The 27,386-nt window shown below is 48.2% G+C and overlaps 1 protein-coding gene across 2 annotated transcripts in view; it reads right to left on the bottom strand.

Moving 5' to 3' along the window:
• Positions 1-1,957: 1,957 nt before the first annotated feature.
• Positions 1,958-27,386, bottom strand: part of PTCH2 (patched 2) — a 37,744-nt gene continuing 12,315 nt past the window's right edge. For both annotated transcript variants that reach the window (XM_077276812.1, XM_077276811.1), the window contains exons 4-25: positions 19,468-19,657; positions 19,006-19,075; positions 18,785-18,876; positions 13,111-13,306; positions 12,900-13,021; positions 12,672-12,819; positions 12,178-12,309; positions 11,928-12,083; positions 11,747-11,839; positions 11,513-11,638; positions 10,276-10,394; positions 9,778-10,183; positions 9,379-9,691; positions 8,997-9,139; positions 8,537-8,717; positions 8,081-8,361; positions 7,861-7,998; positions 7,336-7,478; positions 4,820-4,919; positions 4,310-4,585; positions 2,962-3,438; positions 1,958-2,774 (exon numbers count right to left, since the gene is read on the bottom strand). In XM_077276812.1, the coding sequence (XP_077132927.1) occupies positions 2,962-3,438; positions 4,310-4,585; positions 4,820-4,919; positions 7,336-7,478; positions 7,861-7,998; positions 8,081-8,361; positions 8,537-8,717; positions 8,997-9,139; positions 9,379-9,691; positions 9,778-10,183; positions 10,276-10,394; positions 11,513-11,638; positions 11,747-11,839; positions 11,928-12,083; positions 12,178-12,309; positions 12,672-12,819; positions 12,900-13,021; positions 13,111-13,306; positions 18,785-18,876; positions 19,006-19,075; positions 19,468-19,613 (3,858 nt within the window). In that variant the 5' untranslated portion in view covers positions 19,614-19,657 and the 3' untranslated portion in view covers positions 1,958-2,774. The remainder of the gene's footprint in view (positions 2,775-2,961; positions 3,439-4,309; positions 4,586-4,819; positions 4,920-7,335; positions 7,479-7,860; positions 7,999-8,080; positions 8,362-8,536; positions 8,718-8,996; positions 9,140-9,378; positions 9,692-9,777; positions 10,184-10,275; positions 10,395-11,512; positions 11,639-11,746; positions 11,840-11,927; positions 12,084-12,177; positions 12,310-12,671; positions 12,820-12,899; positions 13,022-13,110; positions 13,307-18,784; positions 18,877-19,005; positions 19,076-19,467; positions 19,658-27,386) is intronic.

Here is a 27,386-nt window from a genome sequence, read left to right as displayed (position 1 = left end):
ATAATACTGCCCCTATGTACAAGAATATAACTACTATAATACTGCCCCCTATGTACAAGAATATACTGTAGCTACTATAATACTGCTCCCTATGTACAAGAATATAACTACTATAATACTGCTCCCTATGTACAAGAATATAACTACTATAATACTGCCCCTATGTACAAGAATATAAGTACTATAATACTGCTCCTATGTACAAGAATATAACTACTATAATACTGCTCCCTATGTACAAGAATATAAGTACTATAATACTGCTCCTATGTACAAGAATATAACTACTATAATACTGCCCCTATGTACAAGAATATAAGTACTATAATACTGCTCCTATGTACAAGAATATAAGTACTATAATACTGCCCCTATGTACAAGAATATAACTACTATAATACTGCCCCTATGTACAAGAATATAACTACTATAATACTGCCCCTATATACAAGAATATAACTACTATAATACTGCCCCTATGTACAAGAATATAACTACTATAATACTGCTCCTATGTACAAGAATATAACTACTATAATACTGCCCCTATGTACAAGAATATAACTACTATAATACTGCTCCTATGTACAAGAATATAAGTACTATAATACTGCCCCTATAGATAATGATATAATGGGATTTTGTCCTCATCACTGTTCCCACTTGACAAAAAAAAAACAAAGAGAAGAATAAAGACTCGAGAGTCGGTGATTATAATCATATATAATATATATTTTACTCTTTAAAAATAGACTTCGGTTGGCGGCTACAACTTCTGTACAATCTACAAAAATAAACCTTTGTTTCCATTTAATATAAATAATTTAGATTTGGCGCAGTGACACCTTGTACCGAGCTTCAGTCCACAGAACAGACACTTAAGACCTTAGACCCTGCACGTCGCAGGGAGCCGCAGGGTGGCACGTGGTCATCTGTGCATCGCCCTGCGGCTCCCGGCAGCGACGCGAGGGTTAATATTTATATATATTTGTTAGAGAAGCTGCCGTATCACATCTTACAGACACCACGCTAATAATAACAATAATAATTATTATATTAATTAACAAACACCAGAATACTATAGAGGTCCCTGAAGCGGGACAAATATAACAATGTCCTATAAAGGACAGGCCATTTATATATATATATAATCCTATATATTTATATAGAGACATTTATAACGGTTCCATCATTCACAGCGAAGACAAAGTGGGGATTAACCACTTTAGTGCTGGACAACATTCTGGCAGTGAAGGCATTAAGAGGTTAATTAGTCATGTAGTTATTGAGATTCTGCAGTGCTACAAGTTCTGGGGGGAAAGGATCGGGGGAGACAGAATCCGGAGAAGAGCTCTGTATCTGATATTGCTGGAGGCGGGGGCGAATTTTACCAATGTTGGACCCTCCGATTTTATTTTTTTGGCTTGGAGAAAAAAAAATAGCTTATTTGGAGCTTGCTTTTTAATTGAGGCGTGAGGTTTTTAATAAATCTCGCCAGCTCCATAACCGTCAGATGTAACACTGACTAATCTGCTCCTTTTTTGGATAATTTTTGCTCCTTTTTGTTGTTGTTTTTTTTTTGTTGCTCTTGATTTTTTATTTTTTTTTCCTTTGCAGCCTTTTCATTCGGCAGTGCCTAATTTGGAGCAGATAACCTCAGGATCTGTTTAAAAAATAAAAAATAATAAAAAAAATAGATAAAAATTAATTCCCCCTTCCCCCCCAACCGGGCGATGAAAAAACTCCTCATGTGAGCAGCAAATTGGGATTTCCAATAGAAATTAATAGGAAGTGATTTCCAACTTTTTTAGGAGGATTTTTGGAGTAGATCAAAGTAAAAAAAATTAAATAAAAATAAGTCTGTCTGAAAAAAACAAACAAACAAAAAAACCCCCTCATTTTTGGAGGAGTTTTCCTTTTCCTGAAGCAGTTTGGAAATTTTTTTTTATTTTTTTTTGATTGGCTAGTGTCCAAATTGGAGCTTATTCCACCAGGATCCTTCACGGTGACTTTCACTTTTTTTTTTTTGCCCCCAACCAGGAATTTTTCAAAACTTCTTCAGGAAAAAAAAAAAAGTTCCAAAAACTTCTTATATGAATAGCAAAGTGGATTTCCCATAGAAATGAATGGGAAGAACTTTCAAGGAGGACTTTGGAGCGGATCTGTTCCAAAAAAAAAAACCCTTAGTGTCAACTTAGGTGACATTTTACAGCTCCAAAATATAATTTTTTCATTGATTTCTGAGACATTTGTAACCAACTTTAAGGATAAAAAAGACAATGGGTGGGAATATGTTGCATAGATGCACTGTATCCGAAACGACAGCAAATTTCGGATCCTGATGCCGAGGAACGAACATCAAGTAGAGAAATCTGATTTTTTTTTTCTTTACAGGGAAGGAAAGTGCTTTGTTTTGTTTTTCCTTTTAACATTTTCTTCCAATTTCCCAAAGTGAAAAAAACACTGCGTTTAAAAAAAAAAAAAAAAAAGACTCCAGCAATAAAGGAGTTAACACATAGCAGCAAAACTGGCGAGTCTGATTTGCAGGCGACATAAAAGGTTGGATGGGAGGAGGGGGTCCGGGCAAGGTTTGAGGGGGTCTCTCCCCTCCCCCGCATCTACAGTACATTATCAGCTTATTAAATAGAAGTTGTGGTCGCAGTCTCTAATACTTGATTGATCTAATCTTATTAGTATTCTCTTCTCTCCTTGTAGATGGCTCCGGGGGTCGGGGCTAATGTACAAAGATGCAAGTTCTGGAAGTGGATGCTTTTCTGAAAAAGAAGGGAAAAAAAAAAGTATTAAACTTGTGGTTGATGTATTTTTATTTTATGTGATTCTTCTGGGTGAATCTAGTAGGCAGATAATCTGCTTCTGATGGTAGCAATAGTCACAAGTGATGACTGCAGTACCACCGACAACCACCTGATGGCAGTATGTCTCCTGCCTCCATATACTGACCTAGCGCACAATGGACGATCGCTCTGTGCTCCGCTTCTGCTCCAGATCCTCCAGCTCAAACACTTCCGGGTGCCGTTTTTTACTCCTGACCCATTTGGGCCTGTGTTCTGTGCGGTCCGTATCGCTGTCCTCATAGGCCTCATGGCTGTACGCCCGCACGGCTCCTGGCAAGTTCGGATGAACCGCGACAGTCACCGAGGCCGTAGCGGTGACGGTGGTGATGGAGCCGCTGGGTCCGGTCACCTTTGTACAGTAGGCTGGAGGTGTAGTTCTGTGACCCTGAGGTCTACTGCCGTACTGAGTCCTGTAATTGGGGGGCTGCTTAGCCCATGCAGACCCCTGGTTACACTTCCTCCAGTCTTTAGGCTCCTGAGAGTCCTTACAATCCTGACTACTGTTCCGGGTTACGTCCTGCAGAGTCAGATCTGCTTCGTCCTGAAGGACTTCTTCTTGGCTTCCCTTGCGAGGTTTTACCAGCTATAAAACATAGAAAAAACAAAATTTTAATTTTCTGATCTCATTTACCACTTGTAAAATATATTTTACATGTTTGCAAGGGTTTTTTGTTAGAGAATGGCCACTAGGTAGCGCTCTTCTATTATATGTTTGCAATGGTTTTTCTTCTATAGTTTACATGTTTGTAAGGGTTTTCCTCTAGAGAATGGCCACTAGGTGGTGCTCTTCTATTACATGTTTGCAAGAGTTTTTCTCTAGAGAATGGCCACTAGGTGGTGCTCTTCTATTACATATAGAGATAGAGTAACACGGCACCGCCGTACCCAAATGTCCAATGTACCAATGTAGCTGTGTGCCGCTGCTCATGCCAGTTATGCCAAATACAAGGACCCTCGGGTGCACCAAGTCCAGCGATATAAACAATAGTCCGTAATAGAAAAAAATGGAAGTGCACTCACCGGTCCTAAAAACAACGATCCTTTATTACGACATATGCAAAGTACAGCAGGGAGAACATGGACAGAGACGGACGACGGACGTTTCGCGCTACCGCGGGTCCTAATGACCCGTGGAAGCGCGGTAGCGCAAAACGGCCGTCGTCCGTCTCTGTCCACGTTCTCCCTGCTGTACTCTGCATATGTCTTAATAAAGAATCGTTGTTTTTAGGACCGGTGAGTGCACTTCCATTTTTTTCTATTACGTGTTTGCAAGTGTTTTTCTCTAGAGAATGGACACTAGGTGGTTCTCTTCTATTATATGTTTACAATGGTTTTTCTTCTATATTTTACATATTTGCAATGATTTTTCTTCAGAGAATGGCCACTAGGTGGTGCTGTTCTGTCGCAGTTCTTTTACTCTATTTTCCGAATGTTTTAGTCTCAGGAGAACTTACCATGATTTTGGGATAGGAGGGGCTCTTGCTTGCTTCCAGCAGGATGTGTGATGGTTTTGGGGGGATGATATACGGACTGCGCTCATATAGTTGAGGATCATCTTCCTCTATCCCTGATGTTGCGGTGGTCTCAGAGTAGTATTCTGAGGAGTCCTCGGGGTCACTGAATACCCCTCGTCCTCCGGCTTTGTGTTGCATGTAGAAGGCGTGGTGGTTGAGATGCGGGGGCTCCGGTGTGGGGGTTGGGAGACAGTTACCGTTGTCTGCAGGAGTCACCTATGGATGAGAAATATTGGTAAGTCCATAATCGCACAGATGACGGAAGGTTGGCACTTTATCGCTAAGGGCGCATTCAGACATCCGTATGAATCAGCCAAAGATCGGACCTCAATGCACGGACTGGCCGGCGGCTCTCCTGGCATAGTAATATATGGGCGGCCAGTCCGTGTATTGCGGTCTGATTTCAGACTGATCTGTACGGATGTCTGAATGTCTCATAGCAGGACTCACCTCAGCCGGCGGTCCGATCAGAGACAGCAGCACCGGGAGCAAAACCAGTCCGTTCAGCAGCCCCAGGACGGTAAGAATCGTGAGCACAGCAAAGAAATACCTGCGGATAAGAGGGGACATCATCACGAAGGGTCCCTTGTAGAAATGCAATTTACGGTAGTTTTTATTTTTTTATTATAACAGAGCAACACGTTTCATTTGTAAACTACAACTCCCAGCAAGCAGAAGTGGTTTCTGCACGGGCTGCGCCGGACTTTTAAAGGGCCAGTCTGATGAAGTCAGAGCATAGGAGCCTGCTGCAGCCCGGGGGATTCCTTCCCGGTCAGTGGGGGTGCCCCGGCTTCCTGAACTCGCCCTCCCTCCCCCCATAGCCATCCATTACAACCTGCATTCTGACCCATAGGAATGGGGGGGATGGGAAAGTGTCACACACAGCGTGAGAGCGCAGGCAAGATGCAAGGAGAGCGTTCTTGGCACAGAATAAAAGTGACGTGAGCAGAACTGGGTCACTTGTCCCCGTGCCAAGAACGAGGTCTGTCTGGACCTTGATGGAAGCTTTAACACCACATTAAAAAAAAAAAAAAGACCTTGGTGGTCCTCGTGGGGGAGCGCGACGTCGGCAGAGGAAGGGTTAAGTGGCCTCTGCTCCAAGATGTGAATCAGCAGAGTTCTTAGAAGTGGTGTTTATGTTGGGTGCAGTAATCTCTGCTCTCATTGAGTGTTTAGTTTAGGAGTTTGGGGGGGATGGAGACCGATCTCTGAGCGACTTCAGCTGTTTACACCAAACTGTGCGCAGAATGTCTGTTTACAGGAGGGATCGCTGTGCTGGTTCCTGATCCGTCAGGACTTGCTGCTCCACTCCCTCCTCCCCGCTCTTCTAAACAAGACCTCCCAGGCTGACGAAGGCTCTTGGATCGGATTCAGACACTGCGTCTTTTCGGGGGCCACACACTGGGCTGTAATCTCCTGCTAGCTCAGCCCCTGACCCCAGGTCCAAACTACGTCAAACCTCTGCGGAGGGTTTCTTCTGTTAACCTCTTTATGGCTGAACGTGAATATTTGCAGATTTAAAAAAAAAAAAATGCAAAAATACACAAGTCTAAAGGGACAGACGCTGACATTTTCTGCTGGACTTTCTTTTACTTTTTAATAGAAATAAACAAAACAGACACAGAAGCTTCACTCTCAGGCAATAGTCACACATTCGTGTGTTGCGGAGCGAATACAGAGCGATGCACGGAGCGGCCTCAGGGGCCCATGGCCGCTCCGTGAATATGTGATAATTCGGACTTAGGGTTTGTGCAAACTATGTCTTTTTCAGGTGGGTCCAATCCCAAACCCTACAGACAAAGCGCTAAGGAAACACTGTTAGAAGAAGTGGTCTGACCATTCTTCAAAAAGATGTCTGAAAAATGGCAATACAAAATATGGTGCAAAACGGCTGAGAAACATTAAAAAAACAAACACCTGCGGTCCATAAACATTGGACATGCCCTAAGGAAATGACAAAAAACCACTAAAATAGAGACATGCTTCAGGATTAAAAAACTCCGGAGAAAAGGAGCAATTCCTGAAACAGCTTAACGTTTTTGACTGCCGGCAAAAAAACCAAAACGTAGTATGGACACACCCTTAGGGCTCGTGCAAATGACCGTATTTTCGGTGCAAGTGCGTTCCAACAAACCATCAGATTGCACTCGGACCAATGTTATTCTATGGGGCCATGTACATGTCTGATTTTGTTCTTGGACCGAGCCAGGCCAAGGAAGAAAAAAAAAATCGCAGCATAGAGGAGTTGGATACGATTATTGCATCGCACTCTGCCATGCATGAGTGAGTCTGTGGAAAACATCGGACTGCACTCGGATGACATCTGAGTGCGGTGCCATTTCCATGGACACAATGGAGAAGATGGAGACATTTTTTTCCCATCTTCTCCTCGTCCAGGTAAATCTGATAATAGAATAATGTGCCCGATTCTCTCGGATATGTGAATATACGCTGGTGTGACCCTAACCTTAGGGAGAATTCACATATGAAAGATACGTGGATGGTAGGGTCCTACGTAAAAAAATTGTATCTTAGATTTGTAATTGGGGTTAGCTTTGAAAAAGCACAACAGAGCGGTGACGGTCCGAGTTCTGAAAACTCCATCGACCACTCAAAACACTTGTGTGTGCAGCATCTCCTGAGCGTGCACATGGAGCTGTATATGGGCTCAATAAAAAAAAATCTATGAGCCCCCTACACCGATCTAGGTGCTCCTTAACAGCCAACATCAGACAGGTGTTTTGAGCAATCAGTGGGGGTCTCAGAACAGGACCCCCACTGATCTGCAGGGCATCTAATCACACAATGTAAATTAAAAAAATAAGATAAAATAAGGCGTAGGCCTCTTTAAAGGGCTTTAGATGTTACAGGAAAAACCCGATATTGACTCAGCATGGTAGGAGGCAGAGTAATAGTAAAGCTGTATAATAACAATACATCCATCTGACACTAAGACTGAACTGTACCTTAAAATAAAGTCAAACTCGGATCCTGCCAGCATCAGCACCCCGAGAAGAGTGGAAATGGCACCATCCAGAACTGGGGCAAACATATGTTCGAGGGCGAGTACAGTGCGCTCGTTCCGGTCACCAATAGCAGTGAGAAATCCCTGCAGGAAAAATAAATATAGGATTAATTTAAAGAAAGAAATAATTTGAAAAAAGTCCTAAATATCTTCCATCGCTTTATTCACACCTATTGAAACACAGTAAAACCATATTGATTTTTTTGCTATGATTTTTCAAAATTATGGCAAAAACTCTCCAGGTTTTCCCACAATTTGGAAACGAGAGAACGCAGCCTAATTATAGTCATCCTACTGTCTGTTCCATCCTTTGATCGACACTAATAGTAATATAATAATAATCTTTATTTTTATATAGCGCTAACATATTCCGCAGCGCTTTACAGTTTGCACACATTGTCATCGCTGTCCCCGACGGGACTCACAATCTAGAACAGTAGCACAAATGGTTGAGCCGGTGACTCACCAATGCCACGTGAACGGTGAACTCTACGCCGATGCCAACGGAGGCGATGAGGATTACAACAGGGATGGCGCTGAGCTTGATGCCAATCAGTCCCATGATGCCAAACAACTCCACCGTCATCATAGCCAAGATGAAGACCTAGAGTACAAAATCAGGGTCAGGTTAGTCCTGTGGTGGTGGCGCCTCGTTCTGATAGCTCGGCATTATTACGGGCTCTTACAATGATTCCGGCAGTCCATGGATTCAGCAGGAGGAGGGCGCACACCAGAAATGTACATGCCAGGACGATGCTGATCGCCAGGAGGAACCAGTGACGCAGACCGATGTACTGCTCCCAGAAGAGGAAGGGGTAACCACTGGGGTAGCTGTACACCCCCTGCTCAGCAAACTCCTTACACACCGAGCGCACGCTCTCAATGGCTTCGATGAAATCGGACGTCTGGCGTAAACCGTTCAGGTAGAAGGGAAACTGGGCAAATTCGATAGGTTCTGCTGCTGAAACTGGGGAGGAAAGAGGAGAAAAGGGATATTTACATTTTCACAAAGATGACTGGTTACATCTACCCATTAGCTAAGAGCCATAGACATCACTGGGGGATGAGGCGCTGTGAGCCGCATGCCTCAGGGACTGACTGCGTTCACATGATGGGATATAAGCGCAAGGCTATAAACTCACTTCTCAGATTTTCCCCAGTGGTGTCGTATCGATCGTGGATCCATTCTGGAGGTTGAGGGTAAAAATTGGCCTGAGAGGCAGCATAGCCCAGGGGATCATTGCTGACCCAGACCGTCAGGTAGATATAAAAAGCATCCTGAGGAATGAGGCCATTCTCGTCCACCAGTCGCCGACTAGTCAGCTGCGCAGGGGGAAGAACATAACAATGTATTAAGAGAAAAATGAGGGCAAAAACCCGACAATGTCATCCGACAGACTAATGAGTACTGGGGGCTTCCCGACTCTCCCCCAACATATGATCTTGGGGGGAGTTAAAGATTCGGTATGTCCAATTTTGTTCTCGGCGAGATGAGCCAACGACAGAGGAGTAAAAGACGCAGGAGTCGGCACAGATCGCTGACGGTTAATCACAGCTATTTATTGTGTAAGGGGCCTCTAAAAAAAAAAATAAAAAATCTACCTGATCAATATTAAAGGGATCCTTCTTGTTTCCGGTCTGGATGAGGAGTTTATAACCCAGGATGCCATCTTCGGTGCCGTTACGGTAATTATCCTGTGTGATGCGGCCAGACTGCCAATCCTTATCGAAAGAATCCTGGAGGCCTGTTGGAAAAGAAGGAAAATTTACTATAAAATTTACTTGGCGGAAAAAAACAAAACAGAAGCAAAGAAAAAAGCCCCCTTTAAAAAATCCTGTGAATTCCTGTCATTCACTTTCACATAAAGGTAATGGCTCTGATCAGGTCACGGGGCTCCATTACTACCATAAACAGTCCCTGGTGGTCCCACCATGTGCAGCGACCTTCCCGTGCGCATCATGATAGGTTTGGGTTCGTCCTCACCTCTCAGCCAGTCCTGGAAATAATGCAGCCACATTTTAGGTAAGTCTCTTCCTTCCTCTCGAACAACGTACTTGACGGAGCCAAAGGACTCGTGAAGTTCGTACAAGGATGTCTGAACCTTGGGGTAATCGAAGCCTCCCTTTGTAACAATGAACATGTTGTAGAAGGAGAAGTATTTGAACTGAGCGGAGATAAAGTTGTATTCCTTGGTCTCTCGAGGAACGATGTCCGTCAGATAGAGGCCATCATGAACCATGGTGGTTCCGTACAAGCCGAGACCTAAAAGGGCCATGAAGAGAGCGACCACGATTCCCTAGAAAAAAAAACAACAAAGACCTCAGTACAGGAAAATCTTCAGGTTTCTCCAGATCTAAATGATCAAGTGGCTGCATAACTCACCTTCATTTCTGGCTTCAGCAGTAAAGGCGCGTACTTCTCACGGGCAAATTCGGACAGGCTCCACTTCAGGAACGGCAGAGGGACGCACTCGCGCCTTCCTTTCGTTTCATTGACTTGAGACAGCAAATCTCGGGTGGAGCTGGAGGGGCTGAAGACCTGAGACCCCAAAGGATCCACAGTGGGGACAATGACAGAGGGCGAGGTGGAGATCTGGGAGGTCGGTGGTAGGATGGTGACCACATGGTGCCCAGATGAGTCACACTGGGTGAAAGCCTGGACGGTGGTAGTGATATGGGTGCTGGTAGTGATGGTGGGGTTCCCGTAAGATGATGGATGGTAAGTGTGATTGTCGTTAGCGTCGGGCATTTCTTGAGGCTGAATCTGGATCACTCTGGAGGAACACGGGCTACAGACAAGAAACGGGGGGTCATAAATCATTCATCATCAGATTAACATCCTGACCCATCATAACGTAATGCAATATTAATTACTATCTACCTGTAGAAGCAGCAGAGGATGTCCAGCCTCTGATCTTCTCTACGCTGGAGGTCCAAGCTCAGAATGGCAGGAAATATAAGCAAAACCATTGCAAAATTGAAGACGACCACAATAGCAGCCTAAAAGAAGAAGAAGCATAAGGAGATCAATCATTCTCATCACTTACGTAACGTTTCTTTAGTTCACATTCCAGACTTGGTGTTGTATATAATTAGGTGGAAGCATCCTGTAGTCTCCAGTCCACCCTTATCTCACAGACCACCCAGAAATTCCCAGCCCCTTACCCCCCTCTGACAGCCCCCAGGGAAGTGACATCTTAAGGTACCGTCACACTAGGCGATATCGCCAGCAATCCGTGACGTTGCAGCGACCTGGATGGCGATATCGCTGTATTTGACACGCAGCAGCGATCTGGATCCCGCTGTGAAATTGCTGGTCGCTGCTAGAAGGTCTGCACATTATTTGGTCGCTAGGTCGCCGTGTATCGCCGTGTTTGACAGCAAAAGCGACGATACCAGCGATATTTTACACTGGTAACCAGGGTAAACATCGGGTTACTAAGCGCAGGGCCGCGCTTAGTAACCCGATGTTTACCCTGGTTACCAGCGTAAAAGTTAAAAAAACAAACAGTACATGCTCACCTGCGCGTCCCCCAGCCTCTGCTTCCTGACACTAAAGCGCCGGCCCTAAACTGAAAGTGAAAGCAACAGCGGTGACGTCACCGCTGTGCTGTTAGGGCCGGAGCTCAGTCAGCGTCAGGATGCAGAGGCTGGGGGACGCGCAGGTGAGCATGTACTGTTTGTTTTTTTAACTTTTATGCTGGTAACCAGGGTAAACATCGGGTTACTAAGCGCGGCCCTGCGCTTAGCAACCCGATGTTTACCCTGGTTACCCGGGGACCTCGGCATCGCTGGTCGCTGGAGAGCGGTCTGTGTGACAGCTCTCCAGCGACCACACAGCGACGCTGCAGCGATCGGCATTGCTGTCGCTATCGCTGCAGCGTCGCTTAGTGTGACGGTACCTTTAATGTATCCAAGGCCTTTGTACTGATGTCACCTTTCACCTGAGCAGCTCGGACAATTCCCATTAGAGACATCTGATGCAATCTCGCCTTTCACTACCCTCCAGGGTCACTGGGATTGTAGTGCAGAGATGCTCGGACCCCCTTGACCCTTATATGCTCTGCACATAAAGGAGGAGGGTACCGTGTTTCACTGTATAAAGTGGGTAATATTACCTGCAGGGAGAACGCCCGCAATGCTGGGATTGGAACCAAAGCCGCCATAAAAAAAGCAATCATGTTATTGATGGACGTCAGCGCCACACTTGTGCCCGTGCGTCTCAGGCATTCGCCAGTCCTTTCCTGCCACAATAAAAAAACATAAATGAGACATGTGGATGTGAGTGACAGCGTCACTGGGTGGTCTATAAGGTGAGAACTATTTTAATGAATGTAAATGAGGTCACTCACCTTTAATGGGGTACTCAGGCCAGTCTCAGTGAAAGCGTGCGCCAGCAAGAACATGTCATCCACACCGATACCAAGTGCAAGAAATGGCAGCACCTTCAAAAGGGAACATTTTATAGGATTGTGAGGAGCGTTCAATGAGCTGCACGGCATGAAAGTAAGTTCTAAGGATTTATTAATTTACCTGGGTTGTTGCAGCGTTGAAGGAGATGCCAAGAAGGGAGCAAAGTCCCAGTCCCGATGCCACAGAGAGAGCCACAAGGAGGACGCCGGCCAGACCCACGGCTCCTTGAGACTTGGAGCAATCCCAGCGAAGCATGGTGACGCAGGCATAGGCCAACTGCGGGGAGAGGAGAGGATTTACTGACCCTGTTCCCTATAAGCCAAAATCACGGATGTTCATCAATCACTAAAGTGAAAGCGTCAGTCCTTACCATCAGCAGGTACCCGCCGGCCACACGGATGGCACTGACGTCAGAGAAGGACTTCATGATATCATTCAGGGTGGTGGTGGAGAAGGCATGGATGTCCTGAGAGGAGTTCTGTGGGATGGACTGCTGCGCTTGCTGTGAACAGATGACATTTTATTCTCATCACCCTCTGTCTACAGTCAGTTTATACCATGTGAGGAGGACGAGGAGGTGATGGCGGTGGCAGGACCCCAATGCAGGGTATATAATATAGATTACTGGATCTCTTCTCTCCCTGTTATCTTATCCTTCCCCACCAAACAAATCCCCTCTCTAAACAAAAGACTGATGACTACAGATGCTGGGGGCGTAGAGGGCAGAGGTTGGTTGAGGTCACCTGGTCTCTGGAGATCTCCAGCTCCTCTAGGTAAATCCACCCCCATCAGTGAAAAATGACCTATTGTAGCCCACCCATGGACACAAGCTGAAAATATGATTAGGTAAAAAGAGTCACAAACCTCTACAAGCTTTCGCTGCCACGACTCCAATATGGCGGCTGCCTTCTCCTCATTCCAGTTGATGTCATGGATTTCGTAGTCATCTTTGAAGTGTTCGTAGAGCTGCCCTGGACTCATTAGAAGGTACATGGTCTGCAGAGCTTCAGCGCTAAGAGAAAAGAAAGACGTCAATATCGGTGGATCGGCCACGGAGCAATGACCGGCTCTCCTTAGAGAACAGTTCTTTACCTCTTTAACTCTCCGTTGGTCCCCCTGGACATCCCACCTAGAATCAGCTCCTTCTGCCAGTACATGAACTTCTTGGAAAAGCCGTGGCAGCCATTCTGAAGTGTGGCGACAATGTCTGGGGTCTACGATGGAACACGGACGTATGTATTAGAACATTATCCTGGCTCTTACATGAGAAGTGGCTCCGGTAGGAGATGACATTGCTGCTAACCTCTTGTGACTTCTTGTTAGGAGAACTTTCGGGACACTCGGAATCGGTGGGGTCGAGACAAGGCCGTTCCATATACGCTTGTCCCACCTCGGCCTTGTCCAGCATTTCTTTGAAGCCATCGAGGCTGGTGAATTGGCTGAGCTCCTCCATCAATTGGACGGGGTCCAAGTTTGTCCACTGAATGTCTCTTCTCCCCCTGCAAATAAGAAAGGAATTAAAAATGTTATTACATACTGCAAATCTGAGAATATTTTCTGCAACATTTACAAGAGAGGGAATTGTCTTGTATTGGTTAGTTTTCAGGGGTCCAACAAGCTGACGGCAATGGGTTACGGGGGGCGTTGATGGGTGTGATGAGAATTAAGATGGCCATGCACAATAGAAGGCTGTTGGCCTGAACGACTGTCCGGCCGACTCTCCCATACACGGGAGCGCTCGCTCGGCTGTGCCCTCCTGTGTTCTCCATGAGGAAGCCACAGACTGACATGTCGGATGGTGACTTATCTGACGGAGAACAACGAGGTCAGTATGAAATCGGACATGTCCGATCCACATCTCTCCCGACAATCACTCGGCCAATGCCCCCATACACATTAGACCACCGTCGGCCGAGCCTGTCGATATCGGCGGGTTTGGATGACACAAGTCTAATGTGGATACCCAGCTTTAGTGTCTGGAGCTTAAAAGATGATCAGTGTCACCAGCTTACGGCTGTAATGTTACTACAACTCCCATTATGCCTGGAGTTGTAGTTTTGCAATAAGCCACAAGTTGGGGTGCATAACCATAGACCCTACTAGCGGGATGTATCGGGCTCTCCTATAGTGCCCCGTTCACACTTGTTCTCTTGGCTGCAGACCGTACAAGTTGCAGGGAATTTAAGGTGAAATAAAAACTGATATTCCGTTTTTTTCGGCCTATTGACATAGTTGATGAGTGATGCTTTCCCCACCCCCTTCTAAGATCTGGGGTCTGCGTCCCCCCTTGCCCGATGAGGCGTGCCAGATGCTAAGAGGGAGAAATAAAAAAAGAGCATGTATTATCCTGTTACACAGGGGAACAAAGCTGTGTACTCCCATTTCATCAGCACGTAGCGCAAGTCAGGGCAATTATCAGCAGCTCGCTAACATCTTGATAGACCGGGAATCCCTGCAAGAAATGCTGGGAAGGTGGTCGGGATGGTGGGGGGGGGGACGACGGCTGCAGCATGGGAGGCCGAGGAAAGCCGGACGCTGGGAAACGTCTCCAGGAATGAGCCCAGCGATGCCTGACGGGAGCCGTGTAGGAATAGTGTGCGGATCTCCAATATGCTTTGTGCTTCGCTTCTTCCAAGATTCCGCTTGCTGTTGGTGAATGGAAACGTTCATTGGCAGAAATCGTGTTCCGGATTGGTTCTGCTCACTTGTTACAATGTATCGGTGTAAGGAAAAGCGACAATGTAACGAGCACCGCAGCTGTGTGAGCAGAATACAAGGAATCCCCCGATAATGCAACCTACTGACAGCAAGCGGGGGTCTTTAAAGTTAAAATGCAAAGTGCATGGACGTCTAAATTAGACAAGGTTTTCCATCGGTTCTAGCTGAGGAGCGTAGATTACAAGCAGCTATATTAGATGGGAAATTCCAATCAGATGAAGGCCCCTGCGCCAACAACCTGACAGATATGGCGGCTGGACCCTCTCTGGGGGGGTCTCCGAGCTCCAATGAACTTGAAATCCAGCAACCGATGGGTTAACAGCGAGCAAAGAAAATTCTCACATGAAAAGAGGGCATCTACTTGGATCTGTGGGCCTCCCAAACAACTGGCTTATATAGAGGCTATGGGTCCCTTGCATCCCCTCTTTGGATGCTGGGAAATTCACCATTTTTACCCCTCCAAAAGATGTGATGACCCCACGTAACAAGTTCTGTGTTTTCTCAAGCCCCCAGATAAAGGGAGGTGAATGAGGGGGAGGGAAGAGAGAGAGAGAGAGGGAGAGGGAGGAGGAGGTAGAGAAAGGAAAGGAGAGGTAGGTGGAGGGGGGCAGCTTTATTTTACTGCCTCTCCATGGACCAAAACATCCCTGAGTGCAGAATACTCCAGGGCCAGGGAGAAAAGAGAGAAAAAGCCACCCGGGAGCCACCAACCATCGGGCATCTAGGAAGAGAAGGTCTAGATTGTATCTGCACAAGAAAAAGATACAAAGTGGTCCTCCCCGGAGGGCGCCGCTCCACCGCGGGGACATTAGCGGAGAAGGGGACACAACACACAGAGAATTGCTCTGGTGGGTGAGGGAGGGGTAGTGCAATAATTCATTAAATCTGGCCAGAAACGAGGCTGATTCTTCCAGATTCCCACATACCAAGCGGCTGGCAGTTGCTTCCACAGTGAAGTCCCTTTATCCGTCCTTTTTTTGCTTCACTGAAGCCAACTCAACGCTTTTGTTTTTTGCACACATTACTGCTCCTTTGTTCTGCAGCCTCTCCCTCTGACTCTGCCTTACAGAGAGGGAGCGATCCCCAAGGCTGAACTGAAGCGGAAGAGGCCCGAGCCGAAACCGCCGATGGAAACTGCAGCAGCGGCTCGGCGGCCTGCAGACTATCGCACAGAGTATACGGGCCTGCAGGCTATCGCACAGAGTATACGGGCCTGCAGACTATCGCACAGAGTATACGGGCCTGCAGGCTATCGCACAGAGTATACGGGCCTGCAGGCTATCGCACAGAGTATACGGGCCTGCAGGCTATCGCACAGAGTATACGGGCCTGCAGACTATCGCACAGAGTATACGGGCCTGCAGGCTATCGCACAGAGTATACGGGCCTGCAGGCTATCGCACAGAGTATACGGACCTGCAGGCTATCGCACAGAGTATACGGGCCTGCAGGCTATCGCACAGAGTATACGGGCCTGCAGGCTGTCGCACAGAGTATACGGGCCTGCAGGCTATCGCACAGAGTATACGGGCCTGCAGGCTATCGCACAGAGTATACGGGCCTGCAGACTATCGCACAGAGTATACGGGCCTGCAGGCTATCGCACAGAGTATACGGGCCTGCAGACTATCGAACAGAGTATATGGGCCTGCAGACTATCGCACAGACTATATGGGCCAGCGGCCTGCAGACTATCGCACAGGGTACATAGGCCAGCGGCCTGCAGACTATCGCACAGAGTATATGGGCCAGCAGCCTGCAGACTATTGCACAGAGCAGTACAGAGTATACTGGTCAGCAGCCTGCAGACTATCACAGAGTATACAGGCCTGCAGACTATCGCACAGAGTATATGGGCCAGCGGCCTGCAAACTATCGAACAGAGCAGCGAAGAGTATACAAGTCAGCGGCCTGCAGACTATCGCACAGTGTATACGGGCTGGCTGCAGACTATCGCACAGACCGGTGCAGAGTACATAGGCCAGCGGCCTGCAGACTATCGCACAGAGCAGCGCAGAGTATATGGGCCAGCGGCCTGCAGACTATCGCACAGAGCAGCACAGAGTATAGGGGTCAGCGGCCTGCAGACTATCGCACAGACCGGCGCAGAGTAGATAGGCCAGCGGCCTGCAGACTATCCATGTTTTGCTGTCTCCTATTCACTCCTCTCACATTTCGCTGACTTCTCTTGTCCATGTTTCACTTCTTTTTTCCTTCCTTTTCCCCATGCTTTACTCTCTGTCTCCTCTTCATGTTTCACTCCCTCTTTCCATGTCTTGTTCTCGCTCCTCCTCCCTCTTTCCATGTCTCATGTTGTCTCCTTGTAACTATCCTCTCCATGCTTTGCTTTCCTTCTCTCACTCTCTTCTGGTCTCTCTCTCATTGTCACTCAGTCTGTCTTGCTCTCCTTCTCTCGCTCTCTCTGTGTCTTGCTCTCTCCTTATCTTTCTCCTCTTGCTCTCTCCCTATCTTTCTCCTCTTGCTCTCTCCCTGTTGCTCTCTCACGCTCACCTTGTCTCGCGCTCTCTCGATGTCGCTCTCGTTGTGTTGCGTCCTCTCGATGTCTCGCTCTCCTCTTGCTGTCTCTCCATGTCTCACTCTCTCCTTCTCTCGCACCCTCTCCATCTCTCCCCCTCTCTGCTCACTCTCCTCTCGCTCTTTCCATGATGCTCTCTCCTTCTCTCGCTGTGTCTCGCTCTCCTTCTCTTGCGCTCTACATGTCTCACTCTCCTTCTCACGCTCTCCTTCTATTGCTCTCCTTCTCTCTCTCTCCATGTCTCGCGCTCTCCTCTCTGTCCATGTCTCTCTCTCCTCTCGCGCCATCTCCATGTCTCACTCTCTCCATGTCTCTCCTTCTCTTGCTCTCCTTTTCTTGCTCTCTCCATATCTCACTCTCCTCTCGCTCTCTCCATGTCTCTCTCATTCTCTTCATGTCCCACTCTCTCCATGTCTCTCCTTTTCTCGCTCTCTCCAGGTCTCTGTCGCTCTCTCCATGTCTCACTCTCCTTCTCTCGATCTCTCCATGTCGCTCTCCTTCTCTCGCTCTCTCCTTCACTTGCTCTCCTTTTCCCTCTCTCTCCATGTCTCTCTCCTTCTCTTGCTCTCCTTTTCTCTCTCTCCATGTCTCTCTCCTTCTCGCTCTCTCCATGTGTCACGCTCCTTCTCGCTCTCTCCATGTCTCTCCCTCCATGTCTCTCTACTTCTCTCGCTCTCTCCATGTCTCTCTCCCTCCATGTCTCTCTACTTCTCTCGCTCTCTCCATGTCTCTCTCCCTCCATGTCTCTCTACTTCTCTCGCTCTCTCCTTCTCTCTCTCCATGTCTCTCTCCTTCTCTCGCTCTCTCCATGTCTTTCCTTCTGTTGCTCTCTCCTTCTCTTGCTCTCCATGTCTCTCTCCTTCTCTCGCTCTCTCCTTCTCTCTCCATCCATGTCTCACTATCCTTCTCTCGCTCTCCGTCTCTTTCCTTCTCTCCCTCACTGAGTTCTCCCCTCTCTTTTACAGTTCTTTATTCCACCAGGGGCCTGAATAATGGCAGCATTTCAATTTGTTTAGCGACTGAAGCCATTTACAGCATCATTAGCATGAGAATACGTTCTGTTACCATTTGCTGACAAAGCCTGCGCTCAGCTTGGGCCCCATATAGATAAACACACTTGTAAACACAAAGAATAGTCACTATTGTCCCGGCTTCCATCTTCTGTCCCCCCCCCCCACAACCCACCAGAAGCCTCTCAGCCCCCCAGCCTTAATAGACACATAATTGCTAGAGTGAAATTGAGGGAGGGTGAGCCTGGGAGATATGTGAAGTCCTGCGGGGGCGACACCGGCTCAGTCAAGGTTGCCACAATGTGTAAATCTGGGGCCGGATTCTGGAGGGACGACACTTTCCTGCGCCTCCGTGATAGTGACAGAAAGCCGACATGCTCCATTATCCGTCTGTCATGTTTGTTTAAGATGCAGTTCAGATGACCACCATTAAATTATTAAATCGACAGCCAACAACACGCAAAAAACGGAACAGGGGGCGCGGACCGCTGACGGGAGTGTGGACAACTGACGGGGGCGCGGACGGCTAAAGGGGGAGCGGACGGCTAAAGGGGGAGCGGACGGCTAAAGGGGGAGCGGACGGCTAAAGGGGGAGCGGACGGCTAAAGGGGGAACGGACGGCTAAAGGGGGAGCGGACGGCTAAAGGGGGCGCGGACGGCTAAAGGGGAGCGGACGGCTAAAGGGGGCACGGACGGCTGATTGCTTTACTTACGGTAAATACGCGGAGCCTCCCTGCAGCTGAGCCCCCTCCCAAAAACAATCCAACGGGGTGATGATGACACATGGGAAAAGTTTCTCGATCATCTACAAAACAGGAAAAAACCCCGCAAGCTGTTAAAAAAAAACAATAAAATCCCACTTTGTGGCCCCCAATTTATTAATTCTGCGTCACAAGGAGGACCGCCATAGCAGCTCTCCGCACGTTGCACTCACCCGCTCAATCATCCCATTCTCGATTATCGGGACGCCTGACTTGTAGCAAATCTTGTTCAGATCCCACGACCTGGAAAGAGAAAGAAATAATTAGTAACGATGTGGTGACATAATATCGAGACGGCAAAGATCGCTACATCACAAGGGAACTGGTTGGTTCTGCGACAACCAACTGGGTCCGATTTTAGCGACTTCCTTGTTGCAGCCGGGGCCCCCTGAACGACCCTATTCACATGAGATGTAGAAGCCACACATGGCGATCGCGGGTCACGTGACCAACGTCGCCGTGTGGTCCCTGGCCTAAAGGGTCCACTTCCCATACTTAATGCATTGCATGAAATTTGATTGACAGCTCTCCCTTCTAAGAGGTTCTGCAGCATTACAGCCCCAGTCCAGAGACACAGGGACGATATCACAATCCCAGCTTCCCGTCATGGCGGTCTGCAGCCGGGGGGCACTTACTTTCCGTACATTGAGACCTGCACTTTGCTAGCAGCCAGCGCAGCACTCAGGTGCAGCAGGAGAGCCTCTTGGGTCAGGATATTTTCGCCTTCCGTCTTCGGGGTCTGGATGAGCATTTGCGAGGTGTAGACGGACTCCTCGCCCATCTTCTCTTTCGTGTAGCTGAGCTCCTGGCTCACCCGACTTCCCGCTGGAGGAGGAGGAGGAGAACAAGAAGGAGTGTTCAGTAATTTTGCACCAGGGTCCTACATTCCTGGCTGATGTATGACATAATGCAAAAGTCCATTATACAAGACAGGAAATTCCGAGCGTTAATGCCCTCGTGTGACTTATCGGAGGTCACATATATAGAGAGAATAATAATATATAGATTGCGTATTATCTGGTGGAGCAGAATGGGTTAATATGCCCTTGTCATAACGAGCTCTCAATCTGTGGGAACTGTATGGCCGGGGTATTCACCGCGCCGCTTGCGAACTTTGTGAGCAAGAAAGAAAGTTTCTTGTCATTAGTGTTAATTTGAAGGAGCGCTGGTCCATCTGGGCTTCAAAGCCCATTGAGCAGAGGCTGAGGAATTTCAACTCCCTAATTAACCCAGGGAACAGACATGAAAAGAGAGGCGATGGGACCCGAGGATGCAAACTTCAAACGGAGAGGTTACTGCAAAGGACGGGAGAAGTGTGTATGGGGGGCAAGTGGGGGGCACGGAGGATGAGAGGTGGCCCTGTCCCTATAAAGGTAGCCAAATAAAAGGTGCATACAAAGGTCCCGTAAAAATGCTCTACCTACCCTAAATCATGGGACCCCGCTAACCCGAAATCAACACTTGGCCTGCGGTGGCGCTAACTTTCTGCAGGAGCAGCAGAATCGGGCGGGCGGACGTCGACCATAAATACAGTTTATTAGAAGGAAGCGTTGTAATTACAGGGGGCCCATGTTTTATGTTGCCTCCTGTCCTGTCTTCCTTCATCCATCTGGACCACCCATAGTGGAGGTTCATCTCTCATCTGTTCACCATGTGATACAGACACATTGCTCGCTTGCTCACTCGCTCGCTGCAGACACACAAACTCCCACGCAAGGGGAACAAAAAAAAAATGTTCCCTACTGGATGGCAAGCAAGGAAAATGGAAAGAGCCTTAATTGCCAAAATCTGAGGAAAACGAGAGGTCGGGACCCGAGAAAACCGAGCAGACATGGATCTCTAGGAATAACAGTCCAGGGGACGAGTGGCACTCAGTGTCTGCCGGCTGGCCAGGTCACTTCCGTTTTTCTTGGTTTTCAGATTTGGGGTCACCTCACCAGTGCTCATACCGGGGGCCTTTAGGATAGGTGCATTTCACTACAACCCCTCGTCCTGCTGAAACAGCCCCTAAAATATTAGATGATCATGGGGGACTTGGGCGCAATCAGATGCCCTTTGACTCTAAAGCTGGCCATACATGGGGGACACAACTGTCGTCACATCCGACTCCCCCCATATGTGGGAGACACAACCGTCGTCACATTCGACTCCCCTCATATATGGGGGACACAACCGTCGTCACATCCGACTCCCCTCATATATGGGAGACATAACTCATCACATCCGACTCCCCTCATATATGGGGTACACAAGTGTCGTCACATCCGACTCCCCTCATATATGGGGGACACAACCGTCGTCACATCCGACTCCCCTCATATATGGGAGACATAACTGTCATCACATCCGACTCCCCTCATATTTGGGGTACACAAGTGTCGTCACATCCGACTCCCCTTATATATGGGGTACACAAGTGTCGTCACATCCGACTCCCCTCATATATGGGAGACATTACTGTCATCACATCCGACTCCCCTCATATATGGGGTACACAAGTGTCATCACATCCGACTCCCCTTATATATGGGAGACACAAAAGTGTTGTCACATCCGACTCCCCTCATATATGGGGGACACAACTGTCGTCACATCAGACTCCCCTCATATATGGGAGACATTACTGTCATCACATCCGACTCCCCTCATATATGGGGGACACAACTGTCGTCACATCAGACTCCCCTCATATATGGGAGACATAACTGTCGTCACATCCGACTCCCCTCATATGTGGGGGACACAACTGTCATCACATCCGACTCCCCTCATATATGGGGGACACAACTGTCGTCACATCCGACTCCCCTCATATATGGGGGACACAACTGTCGTCACATCCGACTCCCCTCATATATGGGGGACACAACTGTCGTCACATCCGACTCCCCTCATATATGGGGGACACAACTGTCATCACATCCGACTCTCCTCATATGTGGGGGACACAACTGTCATCACATCCGACTCCCCTTATATATGGGAGACACAACTGTCGTCACATCAGACTCCCCTCATATATGGGAGACACAACTGTCGACACATCAGACTCCCCTCATATATGGGAGACACAACTGTCGACACATCAGACTCCCCTCATATATGGGAGACACAAGTGTCGTTACATCCGACTCCCCTCATATATGGGAGACACAACTGTCGTCACATCCGACTCCCCCCATATGTGGGAGACACAACTGTCGACACATCAGACTCCCCTCATATGTGGGAGACACAAGTGTCGTTACATCCGACTCCCCTCATATATGGGAGACACAACTGTCGTCATATCCAACTCCCCCCATATGTGGGAGACACAAGTGTCGTTACATCCGACTCCCCTCATATATGGGAGACACAACTGTCGTCACATCCGACTCCCCCCATATGTGGGAGACACAACTGTCGTCACAACCGACTCCCCTCATATATGGGGGGCACAACTGTCGTCACATCCGACTCCCCTTATGTGTGGGGTACACAACTGTCGTCACATCCGACTCCCCTCATATATGGGAGACAAGTGTCGTCACATCCGACTCCCCTCATATATGGGAGACACAACTGTCGACACATCAGACTCCCCTCATATATGGGAGACACAACTGTCGACACATCCGACTCCCCCCATATGTGGGAGACACAAGTGTCGTTACATCCGACTCCCCCCATATGTGGGAGACACAAGTGTCGTTACATCCGACTCCCCCCATATGTGGGAGACACAACTGTCGTCACATCCGACTCCCCTCATATATGGGGGGCACAACTGTCATCACATCCGACTCCCCCCCATGTGTGGGAAACACAACTGTCATCACATCCGACTCCCCCCATATGTGGGAGACACAACTGTCGTCATATCCGACTCCCCTCATATATGGGGGGCACAACTGTCGTCACATCCGACTCCCCCCATATATGGGAGACACAACTATCGTCACATCCGACTCCCCTCATATATGGGGGGCACAACTATTGTCATATTCGACTCCCCCATATGTGGGAGACACAACTATCGTCACATCCGACTCCCCCCATATATATGAGACTCAGCCTGGCTGAGATATGGGGGACAAAGGAAAAGGCCACTGCCAGACTCCTCTGGCAGAGGCCCGCGTAAACATCAGATAGTCGGCCAATTACACCAAAATTGGTTGGTTCGGCCAGTGTGTATGGGGGGCTTTACACTTTAAAGAGAGGTCCCAAATGAGAAGATCTCACTCCACCAGATTAGAAGGGTGGCTAATGCTCTGTATGATCTGTGATAACCTACAGCCGAGACCATGACGCGGATCACATCCAATAAACCCTATAAAATACCCTATAAAATGCTGTTGCCCTTATCAGCCTAATGTTCTCGTACTCTCCAGAATCCTCCGGTGTTATTCCGCCGCTCAGGCCTGACAGGAGGCTCCCAGGGCCACTAAATATTTCAGGGCTAGATTTTTATGGAGGCAGTGATGAATGGGACCTTTACAAGTTCTGCAGCGAGACTTTTGCCCAGAACGGCCCGTTTGCTTCCCCCTGGTTGACTGCCGCTCTGGAATGGCCAAAATTTCCTGACACGGGAATCGGAGCCGCACGTGTGCGCTGTATATTATGTTAGCAGAGGTCCTGGCCGCGCGTCAACTCATGCAGCGCGTCTTAAAACGGGCAGGTGAGCGTCTTTAGGGGCGCACATTCTGCCACTTCTCGGTATTTGTAGGATGGGGGGGTGTTTCGGAGTTTTGGGGTGTTAAAACGCTGTGAATTTGCTGCACCATTAACTCCTCTCCCTCCCGAGCCAACAAAATGTAAAAAAAAAAAAAGACTGAATAATCCCGATATTTTTATGCTTAGTCTGGAACTTGCGGCTGCGTTAAATCTGTCAATGGCGGGTCGACTGGTAAAACAAACAGCGGCATTCCTGGGCGGCCGGGAAGGGGTTAAAGCTTTTTTTTTTCCATCCTCTCCTGCACCCAGTCGTGTTTAAACAGGAAATATTCCCACCCTATGGTTAACTCTCCGTTCAGCCACAGATGTGATAACAAGCGCTGAACAACCACACACACACAGAGTCTTTCCACGGCGCTCAGAGTCGCTGCCAGCGCACACACCGCCTTGGCACGGGCCGCGCAAGTAAAATAAAAAAGTAATGGCAGCGTCCCAGCGCGGGAGCGAGCACGACTGGGAATGAGTAAGCCACCGTGATCCCGACCAATTACACGCAGACCCTTCACATGCAAAATGTCCTCAAGTTTGGCGGAGTTTTTTTCCCCCACTCCTACGAAAAGCCCGGCGTCCTCAGTAACGACCGCGCGGTTCCGTGCGACCCATGCGTGATTGTAGCGGAATTAATACAGCAGCCGCCCTTTAATCTGGCGTCAATTGGATCAGATTGTCAAATATTCCGGATTATTAGACTAGGAAAAGTCGTGGAAAAAAAAAATAACAATGTATCCCCAAAATCTGACTTTTCGGATTATCTGGATTTTAACGTTATCAGAAGGAAATATAAGGATTCTTGTGGGAATGAGGAGGCAAAAGGTGAGAACGCGGACCCCATTAGGAATGGATATTATGGAGGAATTTGCTTACAATTTTGTTCCAATTTTGCTACAGTAAAACCAGGACTGACACAAGACTTTCCTGGGCCTCCTCCTTTTTGGCTTGCCTTCCCCCTGGGGGCTCCCTTTATCCCCCTGACGCCACCGCCAGCAGCACCCCCACAAGGATATCTGCATAAGTGTTGCAGGGACAAGCAAAGTTTAAAGGCCCCGTCTCACATAGCGAGATCGCTAGCGAGATCGCTGCTGAGTCACAAGTTTTGTGACGCAACAGCGACCTCCATAGCGATCTCGCTATGTGTGACACGTACCAGCGATCAGGCCCCTGCTGCGAGATCGCTGGTCGTGTCGGAATGGCCTGGACCTTTTTTTGGTCGTTGAGGCCCCGCTGACATTGCTGAATCGGTGTGTGTGACACCGATCCAGCGATGTCTTCACTGGTAACCAGGGTAAACATCGGGTTACTAAGCGCAGGGCCGCGCTTAGTAACCCGATGTTTACCCTGGTTACCAGCGTAAATGTAAAAAAAAACAAACAGTACATACTCGCCTTCTGATGTCCGTCAGGTCCCTTGCCGTCTGCTTCCTGCTCTCACTGACTGCCGGCCGTACAGTGAGAAGTGAGAGCACAGCAGTGACGTCACCGCTGCGCTCTGCTCTCAGTGTACGGCGGCTCAGTCAGTCAGAGCAGGAAGCAGACGGCAAGGGACCTGGACACCGAAAGGCGAGTATGTACGGTTTGTTTTTTTGGGTAACCAGGGTAAACATCGGGTTACTAAGCGCGGCCCTGCACTTAGTAACCCGATGTTTACCCTGGTTACCCGGGTGCTGCAGGGGGACTTCGGCATCGTTGAAGACAGTTTCAACGATGCCGAACTCGTTCCCCTGATCGTTGGTCACTGGGGAGAGCGGTCTGTGTGACAGCTCCCCAGCGACCACACAGCGACTTACCAACGATCACGGCCAGGTCATATCGCTGGTCGTGATCGTTGGTAAATCGCTTAGTGAGACGGGGCCTTACGTGTTTTGGGTGGATTATATGGATTAAGGAGTGTGTGAAAGGCACCATGTTGCTTAAGAGGATACGTCTCACCGAGGGTATTCTACCTGCTCCAGACGACACAATGAGCCCTAAAAACTCTGCCGCCTCCACTATGGAGCTGCCGACCAATCGCCTTTCTCTAATTTACATAATCCTGTTTACCCCAAAAAAAGTTTTTAGTTTAATACTAATGAGCAGACGGTTTTGGACGTTTTTCCCAAACTCCTTCAATGAATGGCATAATGAGAGAGTCGGGCTCCATGGGGTTATTTTAGGGTCTAAGACTCAAAAAAATAGACAAAAAAAGAAACATGACAGCGCCACTCTTGTTGACAGGCGATATCTGGTATTGCAGCATTAAGTGAATGAGGATCGGTTGCAATATCAGACACAACCGTTAACAAGAGTAGCGCTGCTTCTGTAAAAAAAACAAAAAGTACCGGTGTGAATATTTTTTGCTTACCGTTACCGAGACTATTGACATATGAACCCCCTTATATTTTAATACCGAAGCCGATATTTTCAGAAAGAAAAAAAAAAAAAAGAAAAAAATCAAGAAACTGGAAGAAGTTGAGAAAAGTTTCAGGACTGCAGGGCGTGTTGGCAACAAAGAATTTCAGACCAACATCTTAACCACAGGCTCAAACGCTTTTTTTTTTTTTTTTCTTTTTCCCACACCCCATATAAATGCTGCTATAGCACTTAAGATGGAGCCAAGCGCTGCAACCCATAAATACCGAGACCAGATGCACCGTCTTCCCGAAGCCTCAAAAGGTCTTTACCCGTCAAGACTGGGCCTTTTGTCCTCCCTCCTATAGATTGTTCTATACTGCACATAAGACACAAGGAATAAGAGGGAGAGAGGGGAAAAGGAGAAGGGCGGTAATGACCCCCTCCACGAGACCCCTCATTCATTTGTCCCAGGTTTCTGCTGAAACTTCTGTAAAGTGAAGCATAACGTTTGGGAGATGGAGAAATTTACCCCCTAGATTCATTATAAGACTTATAATAAAAGGAATGATTTGTTTATAGAGGCTGAGGGTGACATTACGGAGTAAAAGTGGGGCTCGGACGGCGTTTTACATCGGTGGGTGTCAGTAAGAACGATGTGCATACAGTGCGGCTAAGCAGGATGACGTAGAACGGCACGCCAGCGTTATTTGTCTCTAGCAGCCACAGCGGTGATCTACGGCTGCCAGACGGGATGGCGTCACACCATTACCATGGCGTCACACTGCAATGATGGCGTCACACCGCAACTATGCCGTCACAACGCAACAATGGCGTCACACCGCAACGATGGCATCACACTGTAATCATGGCGTCACACTGCACTGATGGCGTCACACTGTAACCATGGCGTCACACTGCAATGATGGCATCACACCGTAACCATGGCGTCACACTGCAATGATGGCGTCACACCGCAACTATGCCGTCACACCGCAACGATGGCATCACACTGCAATGATGGCATCACACCGTAACCATGGCGTCACACTGCACTGATGGCGTCACACTGTAACCATGGCGTCACACTGCAATGATGGTGTCACACCGTAACCATGGCATCACACTGCAAATGATAGTGTCACACCATAACCATGGCATCACACTGCAATGATGGCATCACACCGCAACTATGGCGTCACACTGTAACCATGGCGCCACACTGCAATGACAGCGTCACACTGCAATGATGGCGCCACATCAGGCCGGTTAATCAAAAGAATAGCCGCGAATGCCATCAGGTGAGAGGGTGATCCCGGGGCTCCCGTCTTGCAGCCACAGATCACTGACGTGGCAATGGATCGGGTGCTATGAATGGATCCGCACCTCCTCTAATATCTGGAATATAACACATGTCCTGGCTTCTCAGTCCCGGGTATATTTCTGTCTCCTGAATCAACCACAGAACAGATCAAACACCATAATTACAGGTCACTGCCAGACAGGCTGCGGCC

This window comes from Ranitomeya variabilis, chromosome 8 (genome assembly GCF_051348905.1).
Source record: "Ranitomeya variabilis isolate aRanVar5 chromosome 8, aRanVar5.hap1, whole genome shotgun sequence".
Lineage (NCBI taxonomy): Eukaryota > Metazoa > Chordata > Amphibia > Anura > Dendrobatidae > Ranitomeya > Ranitomeya variabilis.
The sequence above is the reverse complement of the archived record's forward strand: the minus strand, read 5'-3'. Positions and strand labels throughout refer to the sequence as shown.